This window comes from Bacillus rossius, chromosome 12 (assembly GCF_032445375.1).
Source record: "Bacillus rossius redtenbacheri isolate Brsri chromosome 12, Brsri_v3, whole genome shotgun sequence".
In the NCBI taxonomy this organism is placed as follows: domain Eukaryota; kingdom Metazoa; phylum Arthropoda; class Insecta; order Phasmatodea; family Bacillidae; genus Bacillus; species Bacillus rossius.
Genome location: NC_086339.1, coordinates 50,858,037 through 50,878,724, shown reverse-complemented (window position 1 = coordinate 50,878,724; position 20,688 = coordinate 50,858,037). Strand labels below are relative to the sequence as shown.

General features: G+C 35.9%; 1 protein-coding gene across 3 annotated transcripts in view; it reads right to left on the bottom strand.

The window, feature by feature from the left end:
• LOC134537933 (signal transducing adapter molecule 1) overlaps window positions 1-20,688 on the bottom strand; it is a 165,821-nt gene that overhangs the window by 141,352 nt on the left and 3,781 nt on the right. Inside the window, exons 2-4 of one of the 3 annotated variants that reach the window (XM_063378909.1) lie at window positions 11,228-11,388; window positions 8,363-8,608; window positions 3,887-3,962 (exon numbers count right to left, since the gene is read on the bottom strand). In XM_063378909.1, the coding sequence (XP_063234979.1) occupies window positions 3,887-3,962; window positions 8,363-8,608; window positions 11,228-11,388 (483 nt within the window). The remainder of the gene's footprint in view (window positions 1-3,886; window positions 3,963-8,362; window positions 8,609-11,227; window positions 11,389-20,688) is intronic. The other 2 variants (XM_063378910.1, XM_063378911.1) reach the window with 2 other exon arrangements.

The following is a 20,688-nucleotide window of genomic DNA, read 5'->3' as shown; positions in this document are numbered from 1 at the left end:
TTGACTGATTGATTGATGGTTTGACTCTGCAATCAGCAGTAATCTTGAAAAGGTTAGGTTAGGTTTGGCTAAGAATTGTTTTGAGTAAATTAGCCCATTAATATTTTCAGCGCTAACCTGATAAATGCTACCTATTTATAAGTATATTGTAATTTATGTTTACATTTTAGGCGCAGGGGATTTGCCATCAGCCAACACGCTCAGAGAAACATATGTCCCAAAAATTGGCCAGTCAAATAAGGAAGCAGTAAGGCACGCTGTAGAAGACAAACAGATTGTATTCTTGTGTGATGAAACGACAGACAAAGTGGGCCGATGTATATTTGTGGTTTTGATTAGAGTGTTACGTTGTAGTTCGGTTCCTCTTATGTATGTGCGTGGTGTGAAAGAGTTGACAGCTGCAACTGGATCTGAGTGTTCGAGAGCTATTTTGTCAATTGTGGCAGAGCTTGGAATAAAATTTGAAAATGTTGTAGGTGTGATAACTGACTCGGCCAAGTACATGACAACTTGTGTGACTTCACTGAAGTGTGTCTTCAGTGATGGTATGGTGCATGTCCAATGTTGGGCCCACAAGCTCAACATTATTGCTAGTTTGTGGAGTGCCAACCTAACTGAACTGAACATGTGTGTTGCAAATGCAAAGCATGCATTTGTCAATGCAAGAAAAAGGAAGCACAGGTACATGTCTTTCTTGAAGGACAAGTACCCTGAGGATGAAACAAAACACGTCATGTTTCCACTTCCAATAATGACGAGGTGGACTTCATGGTATAAATCTGCCAATTATGTAGGTGAACATGTGGATGATTTGGTGGAGTTTTTGTCTGCAGAAGAAGAAGGAAGTAGTGCTATTGTGCATTTCAAAAATCTCTCTCAAGATGATGTGGCTGTAATCAAGTGCTCATCAGTTTTTCTAATTGAACATTGCATTAAAACAATTGATTCAATAGTACTGTTAGAAGGTGCAAATTATGCCTTTTCACATCAAGTGTACCCCATACTAAGGGACCTTAAAAATACATTCACTCTGATTAGCAGGGGAATCCTAGGGGAAGATACTTGCACAAGCAAAATTGTCAACTCAAGTGAAGCAGCATTCACTTCGTGAAAATCTTGTTAGTGTAGGACTGAAATGTGTCACCAAGCTTTCCGATTTGATGAATCGGGATTCAGGTAAAGACTTCATTCTGCACATCAGCAAACATTTACCCCAGTAATGTTTCGAACAATGTTGTTGATGAAAAACTGTACAAGTCAAGTGCAAAGAAGATTCCTATTCTTTGCCAACTTTCCCAGACAAAATTTTTGGAAGGCTACTTGGCTTACCAATATCAGGTTTCACAACTTTTGGCTGAAATGCAGCCTGTTGATGTTGTCAGTGTTTTGATGAACATGCAAGTCCAACATAGTGAATTTGTTCAGCACTGTGTTCCTCCACTGTGGATCCCATCTTCAAATGCAGACAGTGAAAGGGCATTTTCAGCATACTCACACATTTTAGCAGACCGTAGAACAAATTTAAAGGCTGAAAATCTAGAAATTCTTTTCACTCGATTTTTTGGTAGTAAGGCAGAGTCTGCTACTTTGTAGTGCTTGTGACTATGGTAACTGTAGTGTTACACATTTGTGTACTAACAAAACTTGCCTGCAGAGGAGAATTTCTAGTATGTACAGTGAGAGAGACTATAATTGAATTTTGATATTGAAATACTGTGTATTGTAACTTAGAATTTTTAATGGAATATCTTGAATGGTTTTACTTTGTTAAGACATGTTTAGTCTTTGTAAAGCCTGTGTTATTTAGTTTACAACTGTTTTTTTTTTTTTTTGCAAAATAAGACATAACTTTGATCTGTATAAAAAATACTGACATACAAAACAGGTCTTAAAACTGTACCAAAGTTCCATGTGAGAATAAGTATTTTCTTTAGATGAGTAGTACCATGGTATATGTAAAGTATTGTAATCAAAAAGTATAAAAATGTTTAATCGAATGAATCACTTGATGTTTTTACTTTTTTTCTGTTTATGTTAAGCAGATTTTCACATACAAAATTTAACAGCTATTTATAATTGTATTTTTATCTACAATATTAAATATTCGTAAACACCGCTTTCCTCATTTATATGTACCGCTATGAGGGTTTTTTTACACCGCCAATGGCATAATTTTTCACCATTTTTTGGGGTCTCTAGCAATTACAGTAGCAGTACACGTGACATTTTGCTGCTGCGAACAGAGATGGTTATATTAGGTCGCATTACACCGCTGACTTTAAGAAAGTTTAAATGGTAATTTTTTCCATACGGGTCAATATTTCACATAAATTTAAACAGGCTGCCCACTACGATAAATTGGAGAACAAAATCTTTGTATAAGAACTATTTCAAAGATACGTCATAAAGAGATAATATTTTTTATAAACTTTCTTATATAATTTGCAATTTATTGTGATGATTATTTTTATCCTTGTATCATTCATTTATAGTTGCTAATATGTATTTACATGAGTTAATAAACCGTAAACTGTATATATTTAGGTATAGTATTATTATATTTTTAACATATTTCATTTAAAAATATTTGAATCTTTCTTTTCAATTTGTAATTAACCTGCAATTGATCTCAGCTTATGAAGTATCTGTTCATGTATGGAGTGGGTTTACAGAGCACACTGAAGGAACCAACAAGTAAAATATATATTTTTTTGCTAAAACCTGTTACATGGTCCTCCTTAACATTTGTCATAATTAGTTTTTTCTGCTCACAGGCTTGCAAATGATGAACAGCTATCATGATAATTGTGGTGTTTTACGAGTAGCTGTTTTCATCAATTTAAACTTGCAATGTTTAGGTTGCTGCGTGTAAATGTGGCTGCTCCTAACAAGTCGTGGGAACTGTCATTGCCTTCTGTCGTCGCGGGGGACAGTGTCACTGTTTAATAAATCCATGTGACCAACTTTTAAAAATTAGTATTACTGCACTAGATGGCAGGCAATATACTAATAATAAAAAGTGCTTATTTATTTAAAATTCAAATTTAATGCAGATGCAAATACATTCACATTTAGAAAGATATATATTTTCACCAAGTAACAAATTAGTGATAAACCTAACCCCACATGATAAATTTATGTAAGCAAAATTAAAAACCATCCTTCGAACTAAAAGACAACTGTTACTTAAACCTAATACAAATCTTAAGTGTCTAAAAATATTTCACACTTATTAAAACACAAAAAAAAATTCATCTCCCACAATTATTTTGTATAAATTAATTCAACTGTGCTATCCAACTTGTAAAATATAAGACTGCAGAGCAGCTACCAAATATTTCAGTTATACCATATCCCCCTAGCACCATGAAGTTGCATCATGTGTAATTTCCAACAAACTGTGAAATATACACGGTAAATAAAAAAGTTAAACCACCCCATTTGACATACAAAAGAAATGTCAGATGTGTTGTTTTAAATCACTCAATGTGGCAGCAATATTGTAAAGAAAAAATTGCACAGATTATACATTCCATGACAGCAAAAATTTCATGCTGTGCTAAATCCTCGCCAACTAAAAGATTTCATTAGAACCACAACAAAACCCTTTGCAAGACAGCAGCAAGCTAGTTCAATCCTGTCACATGCAAACAAACAGAACTGGTCATGTCTGTGTCATCCACGTTATCAGTAGATAACACGGCATATCATGTCACATGGCTTCAAACCAACACAACCAGATCTTTCAGATTTGCAGCAATGCTCCTAATTTTCTAAACAAATATTTGATACATTGTATCATTTGAAGATTACATATCCAATTCAAGATTGTATTCAGTATTATAAACTTAAGAAACAGGATAAAGGGGCAAATATACAAACATACCTTTTGCAATATCATCTTCTTCTTGTTGACTAGAAACTACATTTGGATCCTTACTCAGAGGTGGAGGTTGTTTCGGCTGCAAAATAGCAATTTAAATATAAAAATTATTTCAGTTGATTAAATGAAGGGATTAAAAAATAAACTGACCACTGTGATAATGTAATACCAACAAAATAATCATGATGAACAAACAAGGAAAAAGTGACAACACCACACACTCAAATACACACTGGGATGACATAAACAAATTGTATTGGACCACTTCAATAACTTTTTTTTTCCATTTCATTTGAATATAATTACAATATGTTAATTTTCATGTGGTAGCAATAATGCAGTTAAAAAATAGCTGACCTTAAAAGGATTTTTGCCATTTTCTAGGTTAACTAATAACTGGCTAAAATTTATGTAGAACTATATATAATGGGAGAGCAAAATTTGCCAATACAAGTTCAATCAATCATTCTACATACAAAGAACTAATAATTGTAAATGATATATAAATATACAAAAACTAGTCAAAAAATTAAATTAAAAACTATAATTATTAGGTATGTGTGATATCAGTACTATTTTAGTTTGAATGCAACATATTCTCAATCACAAATATCAAATTTGAATTGCAACAGTAAAGGGAAAATTTGTTTTCAACCATTTTAAAACAATTTAAAAGTAACATTTTAACAAATATTTTTACATGGTTTCATGCAATGGCAATGAATTTTCATGTTAGTGGTTACAAATACTGAAAAGTCAACTCAAGATTAACCGCAGTAGTGAAGGAGTGCATTTGCAGATAATTCCAAAAAACTTTTTTCTTTTTCTTTTTTAACTAAATGATTTTAAAAGAATATGTATTGAGCACACAAAACCTTTGCTGAAGCATTAAATAAATACATAAATTTATTTGAAAAAATATGTTATAGTCATTTGCTTTCTTCTTTCTTATTGCTCTATGTTTTTTTTTTGGATCAGCTTAATAACAATAGGTTTCCCTCTTGTTTCAAATAATGCAGCCGGTTTTTCTGTACATTCAAGGGTCGATGTATGGGAAATGCACTTTTCTAGAATTGTATGGGGGATTTCACATATACTGTCCCACTGTTTGAATTGTTAGCCAGTTTGAAGACACACGGCATATTGCTCGCGCCCTACTGCTGTAAAGAAATGTTATGCTTGTTTAGCTCGTACGCGTCAGACACCTGTGTCTCCCTTGCTCACTTCAGACTTTTATAATTCCAACATCATCGTAACCAGTTCATCACTGTTTTCGATTCACGTAAACTTGTTGAATCATTACTGCATGTGTAATTTATAAGATTTGTTTTATTGCTCCTTAACAACTGATCGTTACTTTACTCACTCCATAATTATTACAGAAAATTTGAACAGCTATTCTCGAGCTTACTTTTTATTTCCCGTTTTTGCAGAAGTGTTCGAAGAGCTCATATTTATTTCCACAACATGTTTGTACCAGCATTGGAAAAAAAAAATATTTATCTAAACAACCTTTTTCTTGGTTTAAACCAGTTTTTTTAGGTTTAGGCTGGCATATTTTTATAGCGTTAGTTATTTTGATTCTCAGCATGTTCAAATGAAAGCCATACAACATCTAGCTTTCTGCCACTCATGTTGAACCAGAAAAGTTATAATATCAAAGAACTTAAGTCCAGCAAATCTGGGACTTAACCACAGAAAAGCTATTTATCCACAGAAGGTTTCTCCATGGAATATTTCCCACAGCATGGGGATTTAAAGTACAGTTGGGGGTTTCCCACAGAACAGGAATTAACTTTTTTTTTTAATTTCAGAGGAGTATTTAGCTGGATATACTTTACAACTTATTTATAATTTAAATGATAAGATCTCGAGTGTTTGTATAAATGACAAGAAACATTAATGAGCAAACTTTTGTCTTTATTAGAGTGGAATTAGACCTTTAATTAACAAAAATTAAGATATTCTATTTAAAAATACATTTTTTTTAATGAAAACATTTGGGTTTTTTTAATATAAAAACCACTGAGGTCAACTACACCAAATCACATGCTAAAAAATCACTTTGCGACACCGGCATGCACAAAGGCTGAAGCACTATTGGGTGGCTGCCCCTACCGCGGGGGAGGGGGGATAAGCTGTGAAGCAGCGAGAAGTCATACTTGCATGGCTTCAGGGTTGTCACATCAGTGCTCACAAATTCAGAAAATTGTAATTATGTAACTATGCTTCAAGAATTTGCTAAGTTAGCATTGATTTAATGTTTTTAGTACCAGGATAAGTGACCTAAGACCGCAAATTTTTTGTATTTTAGTAAATACACATTTAAAAAAAAAATATTTTTCAATGGGTGCCATGGTTAATCCATAATGTTGATAACCTGTACATGTATAATGGGGAATTGACTCATAAACTAACAAAGTATATTTCAAATTTCCTGGAATTTTTTTGCAGCCATTGCAAGCTGTGAATAGTTTGCTTGACTCAAGATAACAAAAAAATTTTTACATGGTACATTTTCTAACCATCTGAACTTAGCAGTGATTCTGATAAACAATGCCCATGTTGAAATTAATTATGGCTGATTATATCATGCCCATTAATATATTTTAACTAGGCACATACGCACTGATATTGTTTAACAATGAATCAACCTCAATGAATCAACCTCAATGCTGATAGCTAAACCACAAAATATATTCAACAACTTCACAAAACTTCCAATACAATTGAATATTCATTATTTTAAAGGATGATTATTTGAAATTTCAAACATTCGCAAGGGCCTAACAATAATAAATCTCAAAGAGACTGAAAATAAGTAAATAAATCAACTTCAGGTGTTCCAACACCAAACATATTGTTCTTTTTGATGCTGTTTTATTTGAACACATACCTAATTTAGTACACTAAACCATGTGCCACATGCACAGTTACGCAACATCAAGAGCATGTTCCGCAACATGCAAAAAACATTTCTCAGAATTTTAAAGAAAAAAGTTATGAAAAACATATACATAGCCTACATATGTTGTAAACTCATATAATAATTTTTGCCACTAATTTTATCACTGCCTTAGAGCTGTTGAATATTAGGAAATGCTAATATATACCTATTCATGTGGTGTTAACTCAGCATTAAACTGGCTTATTCATCCAGCTATCCAAATGAACAAATCTTTAAATTGGAGGTAAAATAAACTGCAATGTAACTCTACTTGTACCTAATTTTATTTGAGTAACCATATTCTCTTTTGGCAGTCACAATTTCATACATTACTCTACATCAGTGGTTCTCAAAGTGTGTTCCCTGGAAGATTTCTGGGTGCACCTATGGTAGTCCAGAGGAATGTGTCCATATATAAAAATAAATAGTTTCTCTACTACATTGTATCATTACAAGTGTTGAATCAACCACTCTAAGGTTTTGCTCAAACAGTAGTCTGGTTAAGTACGATGCTGTCGCTGTCTTTACTGTTGTAAACAAGCCTTGAGGTGACCATCAGTAGATATGGTGTTCCGTTAATTATTACAACATATTTCTCAGAAATTTGTAAAAGGTGCATCTATAATTATTTTAAGGATTTTAAAAGTTTTAAAACTTCAAAAAGTTTGAGAACAACTGCTCTATACCATGGAGTAGAAATGATGAACAATTTTACTAATAGCTCGCAATCACAGTCTCAAGAAATCTACATACTCTCACTTGTGCAGTACTGAAACTAATACATTTATAGCAATGCAGTTGTTGGTAGGAATGTGTAATTGTATGTTTCATTAGTTGGTTTGGTTTTGGTTCATTTTTACATCAAGAACCTTTGTTTTTGGTTCTCATTCTTATAAATGCAAAAAAGAAATAATGGGTTTATTCTAAAGGTCTAAACTAAAAAAATCAACAGGGATTGTCAATCTTCCTACAGTATTTAATGAAAAAATAATAATCAAACAACACAGAAAAGAGTTCGACACTCTTTGCACTAGCATAAAACTTCATTTTTCAAGTAATTTTAAGATAACCTCAAACCATGGAATCGACCAAACACTGCTGGCTTTTAGATACTGATGGCAAAGATACGATCTCATTTTCTGGTTCAGCGTTATCAGCACTCAATTATAAATTTTTCTTACAGTTCTAATGAAAAAAATGTGTAAACAGTATAAATGTTTCACAAGTCATTAAATCCTACGACTTAGGTAACATTGAAAGATTGTGTTTACCTTTTTCAGCAGGATGAACGTTATTTATTTTACGGATGGTGAAGTAACAGAATGTACAAAAAAAAATCAAAACTGCAGAGGCCTAGTTGTTCATCGCACAGCCACACCTGGTATCAAAAACTACTATTTTCAACATGCTTGCAATTAAATTTTATTCTTACGAACACATCGTCAAGTATCCTTAAAACTTTATTCAAAGGCACCATTTTCCTTGCAAATATAATGTCTACTGAGACACAAACTGAATAAGTGAGCAGGTACCATCTCCGACAGCGACGAGAAGTCCATGCCTTCTTGTCTCAGCTTGTTGTACAGCGACGGGATGAGGTTCAGCTGGGGGTCGCTCCTGAACTCGCCCTCCGCCCACTTCTTGAGCAGCTGCCGCAGCCTCTCGCTCAGGCGGCCCTGACTGCGCTGCACAAGTTTCCGAAACTCCGATTCAAAATCCCTCGACGCTATCTCCAAGTGAAAGGTTTTCCCGCAGTTACTCGCACATGCATCCAGTAACTGCAAAAAAAAAAAAAAGAGAAGGAAATAGATTTGAAAACAAAATACACATTATATTTTTTAATCAAACTGTGCAAATTAACTAGAGTATTCAAAAACTTTTTTTTCCAAAAATCCCATATTAAACGTTATTTTATTTACCATTGAGGCCATTGACTGTGAAATCATTATATTTACTGTTCTGTGCCAAAATAATCATACTTGCCTTGGTAGTTTAAAAGGAAATTATTTGAAGTCATCAATATGTTATGTTTTCACAGTATGGTATGTATAAGGAAAGCTATTCAGACTGAATCAGGAATCAAAATTTCAATTAACTGAGACACTTCATGCATAAATAATGCAGAAGAGTACAGAATGATTATAATCTCATATTTAAAGTTGAATAATAGCAAAACCAATTTTCAATGCATATGTGATTTTTCTGACATGCAAAAGTTTAAAGTAGAATGTAGATCTGGTATGATGCTAACTTAAATGCAGTGGAAATTAATGTCTTATGTACACTGTGTGAAGGGAAAACCTCAGAATTAATTAATGAGTGTTTTGAATGATCTCAAGAAACTCTTGAGATGACAAGTGTCATGCAAGATCATACTGGAACATTTGGTAATCCTACCAAGTTTTCCCTAAACAGCACAAAGGTCATACATTTTTAACAGGTATCTATTTTTAAAATTATAAAAAAATTCCCATCTTATTTATGTATTGATACTAAATATTGAAGAGAATAAGATGTATCAATAATAAAATATTAGTAATTTTATTTTCCATAAAATACCTGTTCACAATGTGCAAGCAAACAAAAGCACCTAACACTCCACACTTCCTTTGAATTAAATAAAATTTAATCACCACAGGAAAAGACCTTAAATTGTTAAACTTGGAACCATTACAACATTAAAATAAGTTCTCTACAGAATAATTTAGTGTTCTGCAGTAACTGTTTGCCATGAATTCTAGTAGGAACGCGTAGGTCCCAACTTCTGTCAATCTCCTGCTCGTATCTCCTTCAGTTGGTACAAACATAACTTTATACTTCGCACATTGGACATGAGTTGCAATTAAACTCGAAAGATTAACTCAACAAGGATGGGAAATAATAAAGGAAATAAGTAAGGATGTGTCAGTAATGCAATTAACTCCCAATCCATGACATGAATAGAGCTAGCCTCGCACAAGGTTTATCATGAGTAGAAACCACAAGCATCTTGTTATTGGACATTAGAAAAGCTTGTGTGTGCATGCCTACTCAAACAAATACACACAGTGTACTCATACTCTGCTGTATTATTTATGTGTTTTTTTTTGTTATAAATTTGATTCCTAGAAAATAATAAATAATTTAAACACTCAAAAGATTAAGAAACTTTATTCCTGGCACTATGTTAACATACTCCTTGTCAATTTAACAATACAACCAGCAAAAATGATACATGATTAAATAATGCTTCTTAAAAACGAGAATTGAAATGTTAATAATAACTGTTTTGTTGGCCACAGTGTCTGTCAAAATTTAGTTAGTTACATTATATGACACAAATAAACATTACCTTCTTTATGGAAGATTTATTCCATTTCATAAATGAGATTTATATCATATTTCATAAAGTAACTAAACCTATTCAAAAGGAGCAGGTAAATTATTGTTCTTTGCACAAAATTCACAAATTGGTCTTAAATTGCTTACATAAAACATTTTAATAATAATGATATTAATTTAGAAACCAATAAAGCCACAGAAAACTAATTAGTGGCATGTTTTACACTTTCTATAAGAAAACAAGAACAACTGTGTGTGAACACAAACAACTTGACTTCAATAACCACTACTACATATTCTCAACAAAAAGAATTCCTGCCAAATGTCATAATTAATACAATCAAAAAATTGATTTATGATGTTCCCAGCTTTTGCATCATCAATTAACAACCAAAATAACTCAATGTGCAGGAGTAAAAACAGACACATTATGGTGGCATACAGAGCAATAAAAACTGCAAGAAAGATAAACATTTAAAGGAGCAATGTAAAATGACAGTGAGGTAAACCTCAGTCAATATACTATGAAAACGCTAAACCAGTTTGGCAATTAAATAGCAAATAAAACTGCTCCTCACGTTAAAGCCTATTAAGTATTAAGCTAAGGCATAACTACCCCATCCACTCTTCCCAGCGAAAATAAATAAGTCATGCATTCCACTAAGGTCATATTTTTGGCTAAAGAGTACCTTCTCCAGAAAAAAAAAATCACTGAATATCCAGCTAAATGCTAACTACTGTTTTCACCATCTTTAGTAGTTCTACTGTTTACCACCACCTTACATTTTGAGTGAGGAAGAATTTGTGAGCTACATAAAAGTATGTCCACATATTGGGAAAAAAAAAATTTCAAGCTACAATTTTTTTTATAAATGTAGATAAAAATTACTTACATGTTCCTAAATTACTTTCAAGTTTCTAATTGAATTTAATAATCTCCCAGAGCACCTATTAGTGTTAAAAAGTACTAAATGATTAGAAACAGAGTTACTGAAGCTAGTAACAACGTGTACTAAGATGTAAAGAATAGTAAGCCTAACTACTTTAAATACAGAGCAGAAAAGTTGTGTTATTACCGTTATGGCCTGCATTACAATGTGGGGGTCTTGGTGGTTTAGACGTTTTACTATCGATCGCAAGCAGTCTTTTGCATGTGCAGATGAAGACCCCACTTTGTCGCAGATATCCATAATGAGACCCCAATCCTCCGCAGTGTTCTTCTCATCTGTGGCTTTCTCTTGAAATCCAAACAGACAACACCATGTCAGTTACCAACAGTTCAACACTACACCTGACGTGTGGCCAGAGAAACTACTAGACAAACTTAACACCACAATTCAACAGCCATGTGCATTTGCATTCGGAGGCTCCCAATCATAGTTGTTTAGTCAAAATAAAAATCCTTCCAGCACCACAAAATAAAAAAAATGAGCTGCTTCAGACCCACCCACTTTACAGAAATAATATGAATATTGAGAATTGAACATGAAAGAGAGGTTTAACTCCTGCATCGAACAATATCACAAATCTTATGTTCGTTATGGGGTGCCCCAATTATCAATGGTGTGTGTGTATGTGTTATTATATATAAGTATGTAAATAAGTCAAAAACAGAGGTTGGATACTGGTCGCCTTGAAGATTGTGAAGATATAAGGCCCAATAATAAGCAGACACCAATACCCAGTTCAAGATAAAAAAAACCTTTAACCAAACAAGAAAACACATGTCTGCTAGTATAGAAACTGTGATACAACATCAAGAAAAAAAGACGAAACTGTTGATTTTGCCTCCAAATTTATGAAGTCAGAAGTGGTAAACCCATTTATAGCTATTTTTTTCTTGGACAGGCTTACAAAACAAACACTAAAACTACACTGATTGGGCATTAAACTGGGAAGTCTACGATGTTTAAAGTATATTAAAATAAAAGCTTTGATAGTGATGAAGTGCACTCAGTATTTTTCTGAAAATAAATATTTAGAGCAACTTTTAATCCAGATAGAGGGGACATATAAAGAAATAAAGCAATTCATACCTAATTTTAGGGTCAGGCCTCAATTTTTTTTTTGTCACAGAAGGACGGCATGTTAACAATACAATCATAATAATTTCCTGAATATTACAAATATTAGTTGGTAAATGTTTTGCAAGAAAATGTAAGTCGATAGGAATGGTTTGACATCACGTCTGATTTCAATAGATGTAGAAATAATTAATACAAATTATAATATGTAACGTCACGGAAGGTGAGGATAAAAACAATACTGTTCTCTATTTATTGTGAAATTGCATTTTTTAACTCTGAATAAACACTAATTTGACAAGGCTCTGTGTGCTTAATATTTCGGGTATGTACATCATTTTACATACAACAACAAATTTTTATAGTTTTGTTTACTTACATATTTCAGTTATGAAAACACTTCACGTACTGTCACGAAGGACTTAATTTATCGCAAAATGAACAAACACATGTTAGAAGCAAATTAAGCTTCATTTACATCAGTAGGAGTGTTAAACCTGTAAATAACTCTATCATTACCAATTCGACATTCCATTAGTACATCAGGGAGTAAAAGCAACACATCACTTCTTGAAACTGTAAATATATCACTCATCATGTTCCTAAAAATTTTAAACGCCAGTTTCCATCAAATTCTCTTGCATCCTGATTGTCGTAAATAAACCGCATTTGCTGAATTTATAGGAAGCTTTTTCTACCCCTTGGGGACAATTTCAGTTCAATAGGGTGCCCATGGGAGTTTCATTTGGTAGTCAGGCCATGAGCCGCATGCTGGACCATATTCTTTCTGATTTAAAGTATACGTTTGTCTTTAACTACATTGATGATATTATTGTTTATAGCGCTAGCTTAGAAGAGCACAAACAACATCTAACACAGGTGTTTGATCATCTTCAAGCGGCTAGTTTAACTGTTAATCCTGACAAACTTTGTTTGGCCCAGGACAATGTTAAGTTCCTTGGTTACATAATTTCTAAGGGAAAGCTCATTATGGATCCTGACAAGGTTTTACCCATAGTTAATTTTCCACCTCCTAAAAGCGTCAAGGGAATTCAGAGATTCCTAGGCATGACAGGTTACTACGCACGCTTTATACCGGACTATGCTGCGGTCTGTGGTCCGTTGAAACCTTTGAATGGGGTGACGCACAATAGATAATCTTAAGGCCTTTGTCTCTTCTCCCCCCGTTTTGATCCTTCCGGATTTTCAGCGTAGGTTCGCACTTCAGGTCGATGCATCAAGCATTGCTTTAGGAGCCGTCCTGGGTCATCTTGAAAATGAAAGATTACGTCCCATAGCTTATGCTAGCCGATCGTTGACCGACGGAGAAAGGCGTCTCGGCGTGTATGAGAAGGAAGCGCTTGCATGCTTGTTCGGCGTTGAGATGTTTGCCTCGTACCTGGACTGTCAGGAATTTGACCTGTACACTGACAATCAGGCACTTAGCTGGTTATTTAACCACCCTAACCAGCTAGGAAAACTAGGGCGCTGGGTGTTACGGCTGTCCCGTTTTAACTTTAAGCTACACCATATTAAGGGTAGTGACAATGTGGTCGCGGACACGTTGTCGCGGATGTTTACCCCTGAGGAGTTTGACACCAGTGCTTTGCCAGTATCCTGTTCTGAGCCGATTAGCGCCGCGGTGTGCAAGGTATTCCCGGAGTCTTTCCTTAGTATCCGGGATTGTCAGAAGGATGACCCGCAGTGCGTTCACATACGCAGGGATTTGCATAATGGCACTGTTACGCCCTACGTAGAGGAACAAGGTGTAATTTATTACACAGGGAAGTCTGGCAAGCAGAGGAAGGCTGTGGTCCCTGCCTCCCTTCGTCCGATGGTTCTTAAGTACTTTCATGACTCATTGTTGGGTGCTCACTTGGGTATAGAAAAATCGTTCCGCCGCATCAGTGCGCATCTGGCATGGCCCGAACTACGAGCAGACGTACGTCACCACGTGAGGTTGTGTGTTGACTGTCAGGTTTCTAAACCCCCGCAATGTGCCAAGGTTGGCCTGTATTGTGCGGATCCCCCGGTTGCTCCATGGCACGTTCTGCATATGGATATTTTTGGTCCCCTTACACGCTCCAAAAAGGGAAATATTTGCATTCTAGTTGTTTTGGACATCTTTTCCAAATTTGTGTTGCTACTCCCCTTAAAAAATATGAAGGCGACTAGTATTGTGAAAGCCTTAAGAGAGCAAGTGTGGAAATTTTTTGGTGCTCCTGCTATGATAACCTGTGATAATGCCCGTTACTTCCGGTCTGTATTATTTAAGGATATGTGTTTTGAATGGGCTATTAAACCCATCTACAGTAGTCCCTATTGCCCCCAGGGCAATCAGTCGGAACGTGTAAATAAGGTGCTTAAAGCCACTCTTACTGCTTATTACAGGGATGATCAGTCATTGTGGGACAGTGAAATTGAATTCATCAACGTGGCGTTTAATTCTGCTGTCCATTTGGCGACAGGGTTTCCAACTTCCATCCCCTTCCTGGGCCGTGAGTTGACCCATCCCTTGCTTAACTCCTGGGGACTGCCGCCTCTGGAACCCGTCTCTGACAGTGATTCCCTGGAGGCCATGCTTGACGACGTGAGTTGCAATCTTAAGAGGGCCCGCGAGGCTGTAGCCGCCTCTTATAACGCTACGCAGAGACCACATGGTTTTGCTGTTAATGACTTGGTTCTCTTAAAGAATTTTAAATTGCCAAAACTGGCTGATAATGTTAATTCAAAATTAATTTCTGCTTTTGTTGGGCCGTTTGTCATTGATAAATTCTTAGGAGACAACACGGTTCTATTGCGTAACCCTTCTGGTACTATAATATATAAAAAGGCCCATGTGGGTCAATTAAAGAAATTTCACTAGTAAGTTTTTCTCTCTCTCTCTCTCTCTCTCTCTCTCTCTCTCTCTCTTTGGCAATAGTTGTTTGTTGTTGTTTGGGTGTTTGTGTTTCCCATCCCTTTATTTCATTCTCTCCCACCGATGCTCCCGCCACGCCCAGAAGAGGACTTCGCGCCGCAGCGCACCCGACGCTCCTCGCCCTGCCCGAGATAGCGTGACCGCAGCCGCCCGCCGGGTTCGTCGTGTCTACGAGCTCACTTGCTTGCTGGGACGTTGGTCGCCATCACGTCACCGATGAGGAGCGGTGGCATGCGGTCGCCGCCGTCTCCTGCCCGTGAGGGGCCGTGACGCGTGCGGAGACTGACTCTTCTGCAGCGGCCGCTTCGGACGGCCCTGCCTGCCAGGCGTCGAGCGTGGGCAGGCGGTGGGGACGCCCGCCGTTCTTGCCCTGACTTCGCGCTGGGTGAAGGCATGCTGTTCCTGCTACTCTGGGATGAAGGGGATGCTGCACGAAATTGAACTTATTAGGGATGTCCCGTACTCTAAACTTTCTCTTCAGCGCTGAAGACTCCTTATTCCAGTGGAAACGCTGAAGAATCCGTACCATGTGTCTTTACTGTGGAAACTTATGCCAGTCATGAACTCGCTTCAAGAAATCTTCATTTAGGATCACTTTTTGTCATTGTATACACATAGTCTTAAGTGTGTCGACTTGACATTTGCGCTTCTGTACTTCAAGAGTGTTGTGACCGGACTTGCAGTGCCAGCTCGTGTCCTTGAGACTTGGTTGGCGATGCTGGCGGTTGTGCGCTCCGTCAAGGGTGGGGGAGTTGAAGTGGTCGGTGCGCTGCGTTTGAACTTCGCGCCGCGCGGCGGGCTTGGCGCTCCTTCCCTTCCTCCTTTTCCCCCTCCCTGCATCTACAGGGTGCCTACAGAAGTGACAAAATCAATTTTAGTGACTTTTTAGTGACCTTTTCAGTGACTTTTACTGACCTAAATGGAAACATTTTTTTTCCGGATTTTTTTTACTTTGATCTATTTACTAAACTAATTGACACTTTTACAAAAAAAAATTACACATTAGGCTTAACATTTATGCCTAAAAACTACCAATGACCACCAAAATTTAAAAGGACATGTTATCCTAATGCAGAGCTGCCTACCTCAAATCACACCCATCAGTAATTACAATTATATGAAAAAAGTACGCATAAATCATGCACGATAAATTGTTCCTGAGGCATTATGACACACTCACAAGATAAAACAAGGACATTAATAAGAAAAAAAAAAGAAAAATATAGGCCTATGTATATGAATATAATGCAAATTAATGAATCGAAAAAAAACTTTTTGAACAATACAAACTGAATATGTAAGAAATATCAATTTTACTGGAAATTTTGAATCTTCAATTCAAAATATTCAAAGTTAAACTTTAGAAAAACTGTCAATTATTTGTTTATTTTATCCTAATTGGATAAGAACTGTCATGTAAACAAACAACAGAAGACAAACACAAGGACTTGTAAACAATAACCCTGCGTTCGTTACTTTCGTTTCTTATTGCTCATCATGGCTATAAAATGACCCGCATGTTTCTTTGATTCAATATGCCGTCTACAGTCATCCCTTCCACCATGTGCAATCGAAAAGTCACACGTGCATACATTACAAAACGCATGGCGATCCAAACATTTGAAGACAACAAGCATGGCCATTCTTTTTTCTTTTGAATATTTAAGTCGAAAGTTCTGAAGAATTGCGTGTTCCCCCCCCCCCCCCCCACCCAGATACACATTGTTCTGTCACGCGATTCATTTCTACAACCGGCACTGAAGAACACAACACTATCGAAAAACATAAAAAATTTTCACGTCTGTATACACGACAAAAACACTATGATGAAAAAAATGGCTTTCAAGCAATAAATTAAAACAACACAGGTTAGCCAAAGTACCATAATAAAATTATCGTGATGTAAGTAGCCTTCAAACGAAAAGTCTGAGAATATGTACTAGTTTTATCGTACAACGGACGTAATACCATCCCATTACTATTTCAAAACACGAGAATTAATCCACTTATTTCGACAGTACATGCACACACTTACTAGTTCCGTATTTTGCGCAACCAAGCAATGTATTCAAACTGCGTTCACGAAACACGCACAGCAGAAACGGAATTTTCTCCGTTAGCATGCAGCACAAAGTCTCATTTCCGTAATAAACCAGCGATGTTCCGTAATTCCGTGTTAAATCCGTAATAATTACGGAAAATCCGTAATGGTTGGCAATCTCTCATTAGTAATGAGAGATTGTGTATTTACTATACTTATATGGACGCGGTGGCGGAAAGCATAGTTATCGTAACAAGTTGTACGTACTAGTATACTGTAACATCTATGGTTTGAAAATCTCTGAATCCTCGTACAAATACGAGAATTTTCATACGTCAGGCAATGCTAGACTCGTACGGCCTGTGTCCTAAAAAACGAAACATTAAAATGAACATAGCACGACAATCAGCTTGACATAGCATTGAATTTCACCACTGCGTTTCATGGTATCTTATTTCAGCACTTTGTTCTTCTATAGCAGGCCAAACATACTAAAGAAATAAAAATATGGCTGTGCCAATTACACAGTCACTTAGTGTCCAATAAATACACGTGAAAATACGTCAATAAAAAAAATTTTAGTGAGCTTGTATTGAATTCCGTGACTTTTTAGTGACTTCGCATAAAAATTCGTTACTTTTTCGTTACTTTCGGGACTTTCGTGACTTGTAGACACCCTGGTCTAGTGCTGTGCTTGACTTCCCCTCCTGAGGTGTCTGCGCATGCGCGTGGCACCCTCTGTCTTACTTAAAACTGCGTGTATTGCCTTGAAGGCTCTTCTTGTTGGTTAGCAATTCAAGTAGATAGGTTGTTATAGCCAGTTGGTGCTGGTATTTACTGAATTCAGTATGTAGGTCAGTTAGTTAAATGTAGTGAGTGTGACAGCGGGGGACTTCATGTAAGTGCTTGTAAGGTGGTGACCCTTACATTCATGTAACTTTTAACAGCTAAACTCTTAAGTATTCTAAATTGTTTATTCGGCCGTCACCTTTGAAATTACTTTTGGCATTATTACCCTTTTCGTTTATTTCATTAATAGCTTGCATTGCTACTCGTGTTTTGTCTGATGTTTCTCCCCGTCATGTCGTTACTAGTGTTCAGGACTTGTGTTTCACTTTTGCGTAATGTATGTAATCACGTAGTGTTAAATTGTTACATATTGTGGGTTTTCTCTTGATATCTTATGCATTTGAATTAAGTTGCAATTTGCCTAGTGTAGGTTAGGCCACGGACGCCCGCATTAACATTTACGGGTCTTGTGATGTCTAATGAGGCATTTGTCTGTATTAACGTAATTCTCGGTCGCTGCGATGATTGAGGGTTGTCTCTCTTTTGCACTTGTTGACGTTAATTTAACGAGAGTTTATTCTTTACCATCCAATACTATCCAATACTAATATCGTATTTGTCATATTGAAAATACGTTCACGTATTTTGCCTTCACATTAATGGTCACACGCCGTGACAATTGTACTTTGACTACGGAATAAAAGAGCATAGCCAGGTAAGAGGATGTTAGTAAAGATTCTGCCACTCCCGAAGTAACATTCTAGCTGGTAGAAATAGTTGTCTTTGGGGTTGGTGTGTGATCATAGGATAAAAAGTTTGAACCCCAACACTATTTTCAAGGGAAATTTGTCCCATACACGATTTTGGAGTAATTAGATACCAGAGAAAAATGTTTTAAACCTAAATGACCATACTTCAAACATTTTTACTGAGATAGCATCATAGTTTACTACTCTAATGTCTAAATATCAATAAAGTCATTAAGAGGCCCGCCCAATTTCCTTGATAAATTATGGAAATGGGAATAAGATAGGTGATTACTGACATCTGGAGAGGCCAAACTAAGTTGTGTCCTTGTGATGAAAATCTTAACAAAATGCAATATCTCAACTAGCCACATTTTTAAGGGAAAAAATATATTATTCAAAATGACTGACAAAAATAGTACAGTACTTGACAAAAGGCATTGTGCTATTATAGTGTGACTGAAATGCAGGGGGGTTACATATTTAAATTCCCTCCCACCTTTTTTTTAATGTGTTTTTCTTAGTTGTTTCATACTGAATCCTGGTTTTCCCTTTTTGAGTATATTATTCCAAACATTGGCATAAATATGTTATTGCTTAACCCAGCTACTCTACACTTGAGCTAATCTCCTATCATGCTTGGCTTTTTCCACCATTTATAGAATAAATCTTAACATTTAAATTTATGACTTTTATGGAAATTGTATGTGTGTGATCTGTGCTGCAATATATACTCTCTCTCTCTCTCTCTCTCTCTCTCTCTCTCTCTCTCTCTATATATATATATATATAAATTTTCATGGCTACTAAATTACATTATTACAAGTGTCAAACCTGCAAATGCCTAATATATTAGATATATTTTATTTCTTCTTCCATGTAACAGGATTAAATTTATATTCATATCTAGTGAAATATAAATAAAAAATATATAGATTGAATGCATAAAACAATTACTAACTATACCATTTAAATATGTAACACATTAACCTAGAAAATATGGTGTGAAAACACCCCCAAAGCACAACCAATTGTACATTTTTTTTTCCAGCAACCACTGATTGGATAGTATAGTTCAAGTTGATGTGAAGCGTAGAGAACTTTAAAATGTTTCATAATAAACAATCACTAATAGCAACTATCAACTGAAGGCAGTGGCAAAGCATGCCTCGGTGCTTCACACTGGTATAATAGCTTCCAATAACAACCATTGCACTCCACTAAAAAAAATTACTCTTTTTTTTTATTTTATCTTGACTTGGCAGGTATCGCTTGGAATTGGGAAGTCCCTCCACTTTTGTTCTGATTCGTTAATGCTGTAATGAAGATCATATCTAAACCATCTTTCTCAAGCTCATAAAAACCACAAGTAATTTTTGGCACAGGGCTTAATCCCGTCACCTGAACGTAAACCCACCCTGTGACCACTGTAGACTGCCACCGGCAATGCTCTTACGATAAATTTTGCTATTTGGTTACTGCTTAAATTATAAATGTTTATGCCAATTTGTATGATGGAAAACCCTATTAAATATTATATTGGCATGAAACCTCTGTAAAAACACTACATGGGGTAATATCAAAAAGTATGGCTTTTCCCTAAAAAATTTTAAAAAGCTGTTAAGGTCAAGAAAAAGTCTAGGCCCACGAAAGAAAGAACTAAGAAACGGAAGATAGCAGCAGATGCACACAGTAATGAAAAAGAAGCAGTGCAAATGACACACAGCGAAGAACTGAAAGTCGTCCTAATCGAGGCTTCAACACACAGCTTCAAATTCCTCTTCAGAAGATGAACCCTCTGCTTCAGATGTGCCTATCAGCAGATGCCTTAAGTGATCTGGATGTTGACTTACCAGAAGTTGACTATTTAGCATCTACAAATGAAAATGTGACTTCAGGGAAGTGCATGCTCGTCACACTTGTAGGAGGTGCCCGGAAATCAACTCGTTATACATGTGCATGTTGTGTTCAACAAGTAATCTCAAGTGATGATGAATTTGGAGATGAAATTGTGGTT